Genomic DNA, 7,720 nt, shown 5'->3' with positions numbered 1-7,720 from the left:
AACAAATTTAGATTTGGGCCCCACTTTAGGTTCTAGAGTCCCACCCCTATCCAATCAGGGTACGTCCCCGCTGTTATCCCGGTTGTTTAAAAGCTAGCGGTTTTAAACATCTCAAATCCTGCCCTTTGTGTTGGCTGCCTCGGAGTTGCCCCTTCGCAGACTAGCGATTTAGAATAGAAAACACGGCGGCGGTGGTGCACCGCAGCCGGCTCCGGAGCCTGCGCCCCCGGGCCTCGCCCTCCGCCCCGGCCGCCCAGCCCGGCCAGGGCCCCAGGCCCCTCTCCATGCCCCCTCCCGGCGCGCTGCGGCGGGTGCTCCCGAGCGCCCCGCCTGGCGCTGCAGCTGGGCCGGCGATTCGCCATTGGATTAAAAATAGCAGCGTCCCCTTCACCAGCCAGCCTGCCCGCCAGCCCAGGCCCGGGGTGCCCGCTCCCGCCCGCGGCCTGCTCTCCCCGCCCGTCCCGGCTCGGCTCCAGCCGCCCGCTCAGCCCGCCGCCGCCGCCGAGGTGGGCAGACCCAGCGCTCCGCTCGGCTCGGCTCGAAAGCGCGCCGCGGCCATGCAGCGCCGGGGCGCCCTGTTCGGCATGCCGGGCGGCAGCGGCAGCAGGAAGATGGCTGCAGGAGACATCGGCGAGCTGCTAGTGCCCCACATGCCCACGATCCGCGTGCCCAGGTCCGGGGACAGGGTCTACAAGAACGAGTGCGCCTTCTCCTACGACTCCCCGGTAAGTGAGACGCGGCGGCGGGACGGCGCCTCGGGGGAGGCTGCGGTGGCTGCGGTGCCCGCGGCCTGTGGCGGCCGCGAGCAGCCCAACTCGGCCGCACGTAAAGCGTGGGGGGAAGAAGATGCGCGGTGGCAGCCGGGGACCGGCTCCTCCGGGCGCCGGAGTTGGCTCAGCGGCACGGCAGTTCGGCAAACACTTAAGGAGTGCCTACTGGGTGCCCGGCGGCGCTGGATTCCCCAGGGCTCCTGCAACCGAAGCCCGGGGCGGCCGGGGTCATTTGCTCCGCCAGCCTTCTTAGGCGGCCAGGACCCCAATTCCTAGCAGCGGTTCCAAAGCCCCGCCACCGTTTGAAAGATAGATGGAGTCGAAGAGTTCCCTAATCTTAACTGTGCGTTGCAGATGGTTTGCGTCTTCTTTGGGGCGAGCGCGGAGGGCGGGTGGGCGGACGAGGTTGGTTCACTCCGGATGCACGCAGCCCTTCTCTTTCTGGGACCGTTTGCTTTGCCCAGGGATTCCCACTCCTGGACAGTTCTGCTTTCCTCTCTGAGCTTTTCTCTCTCCACTTTAAATTACTCCTCACTCCTTTTCTTTCCGTCAGAACATCGGAAGAAACCGTCGGGTGCTTCCACTGGGGTAGCAGAAATCGAGGGTCTGTTGCATTGTTACGGTTTCCTGAATCCTTTCTCTTTCCCTCCTAAACGAGTCACCCTGACTGAAATGCACCAGTGTAAATTATTAAAAGTTCAATCGCTAGTCGTGACCTCAGAGGGTGGCGGGGGAAGTCGAGACGCACCCGGCGCTGTTGGTGTGTTTTTCACCAGGTTGTATCTGTATGTGTGAGAAGGAAAAAGAGGGTGAATTGTCCTTTTCGGGAGTCAAAATGGGCTTCAAAGTGACTCAGCTGTCTGGCGTTTATCATGTCTTTTTGAGGACCAGGTTATTTTTATCCACCCACTTTAGAGCTCATGTGTCACTGGGCAGATCTCAATGCAAAAGGGAGGTTTCTGGATTGGAGGCACGGAGGCAGGTTTCACAACAATAGTCTAACACAGTTTATTCATATTATGTTTTGTTGGATGAAAAAAAAAAAGCCAGATAAGTGGCACATGTTCCAAAGTATCCTTATTATCTTGTGAGTTGCTTTCAGCTGATTTCCAAGGCTTTTTGTTTTGTACACAGTGGAGTTGCAGAATTTATATCCTTTCTGTGATATTTTTCTTTTATGCTAATAATAGATCGTTTGGGAGATAAAAGTCTCCTTTATTTGCTCATTACTTTTTTTTTTCTTTTAAAAAGGTGTGTAGTGTGAAGTGAAATGGTTATATTTCTTAGCGGCTTGTGATCACACTACTTAATGTGTTTGTCACTAGTGTCATTGTATCCACAAAGTACCTGAAAACGTCATTTTCAGATTTTGTGTCTAGTGTTGAGCAGGTTTCCACTAATAGCTTCTAAAGGTGAAGAGGAATGACCCTAATTAACTTAAGCTAATCGAAGTTTGTGAATGCCATGGGGAAAGTAGCCCAAGTCTTTTAGGATAATACAACATGTCAAATGGGTAAAACTGCTTTCTCTTTGTTTAAACTGGGTTACTCTTCAGATTCTTCTTACAAACTTTGTTATTGAAAGTCTTTACCGTGTTTTACAGTGTATGGTAGGAGTGAAGAAAAAAATTTGATTATTTTACTCACTTTCACAAATAGTTATTGGAAGCTTACTGTGTGCCAAACACTATTCTAGAAGTATCTTGTCCAGTGTAAACTGATTTCAATCATGTCACAGTAGTTCCTTGGGGACGACTGGGCTTATTTGCAAGGCCGATGAATCAGTATATTTCTTTATGTTTCAAGGGAGGAAGAGAAAGAAGATTTTATAACAAGTTATATTAAAGTACAGTGCATGATAATGCGAGATCTTTCCCTGTGGTACTTATTTAACACTTCATCATGAATCTCATAAGGGTTCTAGAGCACCTACTATGTTCCAGCTCTTACATACATGGCTATAAGAACCATACAGAGCAAAATTCATTGGTGCCAAACAGCAGAGACTTTAATCCACCAGTGCAGTAGGACTGTGGTAGAGAAAGGACCAAAATCATCTGAGTGGGAACAATAGCCATCCTTGCATTGGATACTTTTGAAAATGGTCATAAACAAGGACAGTTAGAAATAAATAGAACACAAATAAATTAATAAATAAATTATATGTGCAAACACAAGTGTGAATATTTTCTTTTTATTTGATAGCAATGTATTTGGAAGAAAAAGGCTGATTTGATGAACAGTGAGGTCAGAACCAAGTAGAATAGAAGATGGGGGCCTTGAATGCCAAGAACAGGATCTTGAATTTCATGTGGTCAGTTATGGAAAGCTCCTGTGAGTAACATGATTTAAAGGGGTGTTAGAGGAAGACTGAATTGATACATTTTTATTTTGTGTCTCCCATGTCTAAGGTGTGGTGTGACCACCTTTGCTATTCTTCTCCTTTGTGGGTGTGAAGTGTGACAGCGTGACAACTCATTTCAGTCTCCCTCTCCTTCCTTTCTTCCCACCTGCTAGGGATTTGCACAGAGCAGATGCCCAGTAACAGTTATTTTGAAATGAGTGAGAATTTGTCTTTTCACCTACCAATTTGTCTTTTCACCTACTGTCTCACCATGACTAGTATGGTTCACCTCTCCTGGACTTGGTTCATCTTGCAGAATCTGTAATGGGACCTTCCTGGAAAGGGGGGCTTTGTGTTCCCAGCTGCTGGCCCAGTATCTGGTGTATGTACCAGGAACTCAATGAATGTCTAGGAAACATACAAATTATCTGTGGTTATGCGTTATGAAAATGGTAAGGATACACCACATGGGAAACACTGGGTAAGGAATCTTGTGGGATTCTTATGTAGAAAGTGGGACTTTGTTGTGGGGGACAGATGTGAAAGAAAGAGCTGGGCTGGCAGGGTTTGAATTCCAGCTCTGTCACCCAGCTTTGTAACTTCTGTGTGTCCCAGTTTCTCCAGTCTGCAAAATGAAGATGATAATAGATCCTACCTCATGGGGCTGTCTTGTGGATTAAATAAATATGTGTGCCTGGCCAACTAGTAATTGCTATAGGAAGAAACGAGGCTTCCCTGGTGGTTCAGATGGTAAAGAATCTGCCTGCAATGCAGGGGATCTGGATTTAATCCCTGGGTCAGAAAGATCCCCTGGCGAAGGGCATGGCAACCCACTTCAGTATTCTTGCCTGGAGAATTTCATGGACAGAGGAGCCTGGTGGGCTACATACAGTCCATAGGATTGCAAAGAATCAGACATGACTAAAAGCTACTAGCACTTTCATAGGAAGAAAAGAAAGAGATAAGAAGTTGTAAGCCCAAGTATTTGGTTGTCAGGGGTTATGTAGAAAGTTTGATGTAGTTAAGTGGGGGAAGTTGGTTCATACTTCGGCTCACAGCCTTCATGAACTACCATGTAAAGTCTACTTTCTCCTCCTTAGTTATTGAGCCCCACCTTCATCTGAATATACCTTGTCCCACCTCTCCCCAGCTCTAAGGAGTCCAGACTCTGGGTCTTCAACCTGTGGAGACTTTTTTCCTGTTCCAGGACAACCTTCCTCTCTTGGTAATCTTTCAAAGCTCTTTCTCAGCCCTTTCCTTCTGCTTTAGACTTCATCCTTTCCTTTGAAGCCTGCATTACTTAGGGTCTGTGTTGTACAACACGGCAGTTAAGAGTCTGTCTTACATAGTTTGCCATCGTTTTATTTCTTTTTACCCATTTGTAGTTTTAAAGCATCTACCAGGTGCAAAGCCTTGTACCTGGCACTAGGTAGGAGAGGAGCAGGCTCACAGGGCTGGCTGCTAATTATGCTCCTGCCCCACCTGTGTGAGTGTGGGGCGCTGAGCTTATGTCCTGTCTCAGTTCAGTTCAGTCGCTCAGTCATATCCGACTCTCCGTGACCCCATGAATCACAGCACGCCAGGCCTCCCTGTCCATCACCAACTCCCGGAGTTCACTCAAACTCATGTCCATCGAGTCGGTGATGCCATCCAGCCATCTCATTCTCTGTCCACCCTGTCTCCTCCCACCCCCAATCCCTCCTAGCATCAGACTCTTTTCCAGTGAGTCAACTCGTCGCATGATGTGGCCAAAGTATTGGTGTTCCTGGGAACCTGTAGACATGCCAATTCTTGGGTCCCTTCGCAGACCACTGAAACAGACACTCAGGGGATTGAGGGGTCTAGCAAGCCTGATTTGAATAGGCTTTCCAGGTGATTCTGAGGCATGCCAAAGTTTGAGAGTAAGTGACAGGGCGTTTACTAAGTGCCTGGGAGCGTTCTAGGCATCTGTTTATTCATATTTTAACTCATGTAATCCTCAAAACAACCTTATGCTGTGTGTTATTATCATTTTGCAAATGAGGAAACTGAAGCACAAAAGTCACACAAAATATTAAGTGGTAGACCTGAGTTTTGAATACAGGTTATCTGGCTCTAGAATCTTTTTGTCCTTCATTTATACCACTTTAACCATGTTAATCGCACAATTCAGTGCTGTAAGTACATTCACATTGCTGTGCAACCATTATCACCATCCATCTCCAGAACTTCTTTATCACCCCAAACTGAGACTCCGTACCCATGAAGCAATAACTTTCCATCCCCGACTACCTCCAGCCTCTGGTACCCACTGTTCTATTTTCTGTCTCTGTGAATTTGCACATTCTAGATACCACATGTAACTGGGATCAGAGTATTTGTCTTTTTGTGTCTGGTTTATTTCACTTTGTATGTTTTCAAGGTTCATCCTTGTTGCAATATGTGTCAGAATTTCCTTCCTTAGAGGGAATGATATTCTGTATTTCTTACAGACCACATTTTGTGTATCCATTCATCTGTGGATGGACATCTGGGTGGTTTCTACCTTTTCAGGATCATGAATAAAGCTGCTATGATCTGTGATATACAAGTATCTGTCTGAATCCCTGTGGAAACAGTGCTTTTTGCTGTTGTGCTGTGTATGCTGGGCAATATGACTTGCCATTATGGGGCTTACTTATTTCCCAGGGGGAAAAATAATTTAGGATCTATGTGGAAAGATCCTCCTTCTAATGGATAAACAGATATAAGATAGTAAAGCAAAATTTAGAAATTTACACATTTTTTTTTCCTCTTTGAAGGTGTAAACTTTAAGTATAATTGGTTTCACATATCGAAAGTTCCCTTCTGGGCTTTCCTGGTGACTCAGTGGTAAAGAATCTGCCTTCTGATGTAGGATACACAGGATTGGTCCCTGGTTGTGGAACATCCCACATGCTGTGGAACAGCTAAGCCTGTGTGCCACAACTATTCAGCCAGTGCTCTAGAGTCTGTGCTCCGCAACAAGAGAAGCCACTGGAGGGAGAAATCCGCACCCTGCAACTAGAGAGTAGCCCCCGTTTGCTGTAACTAGAGAAAAGCCTTCACGAAGACCCTGCACAGCCAAAATTAAGTAAAATTATTTAAACAAACAAAAAAGTTCCCTTCCAAAAGCAACTAACTAAAAAGTTGTTTTACAGTAAGAATTCTCAAGTTTTTTGGACCCTTTAAACATTTTTGAGGATTTCAAAGAGCTTTTGTGTGGTTTCTATCTATTGATATTTACTATGTTAGAGATTTGGAGAAGGAAATGGCAACCCACTCCTGTGTTCTTGCCTGGAGAATCCCAGGGACGGGGGAGCCTGGTGGGCTGCCGTCTATGGGGTTGCACAGAGTCAGACACGACTGAAGCGACTTAGCAGCAGCAGCCTCTTTGTGCAGTGCATGCACCACACAACCATATGCAGAGACCTTGGAATGGCACATAACTTACTTTATGCTGTGCTTCCCTGGTGGCTCAGCGGGTAAAGAATCTGCCTGCAGTGCGGGAGACCCGGGTTCAATCCCTGGGTTGGGAAGATCCCCTGGAGAAGGGAAACGCTACCCACTTCAGTATTCTGGCCTGGAGAATTCCATGGACTGTATAGCCCATGGGGTCGCATAGAGTTGGACACGACTGAGCGACGTTCACTCACTTCACTTCACTATGTTAGAGATTAAGACAGAAAAACTTAAAACAACTTCCATTCTATTAGCTGTTAGAGTGATGATGTCATCAGATGACATATAGACTCTGAAAAATGCTCGTGAGAGAATGTGAGTGAAAAAAGACAAGTAAGTTCATTATGAAAATAGTTTTGACCTCCCAGTTCCCTTGAAGGGTCTTGGGGCATCACAGGGTCTCCAGGCCATACTTTGAAAACCAAAGTTCTAGAGTATAGGCAGGAAAAGTATAGCTGGTTACCCCAGTGACTTATCCTGCCTGTACTGTGTCTTTTGTAGATTCACTTTTTTACATTTGTGGTGATCAAATAACTTGTTAATCTTAGCTCAACCGTAATGTCATATTCTACAGGTTCATTCTTTTTAAAGCAAATTAAAACTTACAGAATTTGACTCTTTGAAAACTGCAACTATTAATATTTGGACCTGGAAATTGTTGGTTCTTTCAGAGAAGAGAATTCTTCATTCTGTTGCCTGTGTTTTATTGTAGGGTCCTCTGGCTGGGCTATTTCTTTGGGGAACCTTGTATTGTTGTATCCTGATTTTTTTTCCTTTGACCATTGGTTAGGAGACTTTTGTTATCGTTTGTCTGGAAACTGAAGATCTATCTGCCAGGACTCAAGGAACTGAGCAGAAGAGGATGAGGGTGGTCTCAGCATCTGGATATTGAATACCAGCTATTTCATATACTGTCTCCTGGTTCTCAACCCTATCCTTGTTTTGATCCCCATCCTTGATGGCAAGATTCTGATTTTGGTTCTGCCAGAGAGATTTGGGAGGTGAAAGAGAAGAAGCTACTGTTGCTATTGCATATGGCAGATGTGAGTGTGTCCTTCTGGGACTCATGGGGACATCAGTCCTGGGGGGAGCTGGGATCATTTGTGCAGTTTCTTGCGATGTTTGTGTGTTCTGATTTCCTGACCTTG

General features: G+C 46.3%; 1 protein-coding gene across 2 annotated transcripts in view; it reads left to right on the top strand.

Annotated features, from left to right (window-relative positions):
• The first annotated feature begins 391 nt into the window (after positions 1-391).
• USP13 (ubiquitin specific peptidase 13) overlaps positions 392-7,720 on the top strand; it is a 137,879-nt gene continuing 130,550 nt past the window's right edge. For both annotated transcript variants that reach the window (XM_088838877.1, XM_088838878.1), the window contains exon 1: positions 392-725. In XM_088838877.1, coding sequence (XP_088695003.1) covers positions 558-725 — 168 coding nt within the window. In that variant the 5' untranslated portion in view covers positions 392-557. The remainder of the gene's footprint in view (positions 726-7,720) is intronic.

The sequence above is a fragment of the Moschus berezovskii genome, chromosome 1, assembly GCF_049115385.1.
Source record: "Moschus berezovskii isolate FMDL1 chromosome 1, NW_MosBer_1.0, whole genome shotgun sequence".
Taxonomy (NCBI): domain Eukaryota; kingdom Metazoa; phylum Chordata; class Mammalia; order Artiodactyla; family Moschidae; genus Moschus; species Moschus berezovskii.
The sequence above is the reverse complement of the archived record's forward strand: the minus strand, read 5'-3'. Positions and strand labels throughout refer to the sequence as shown.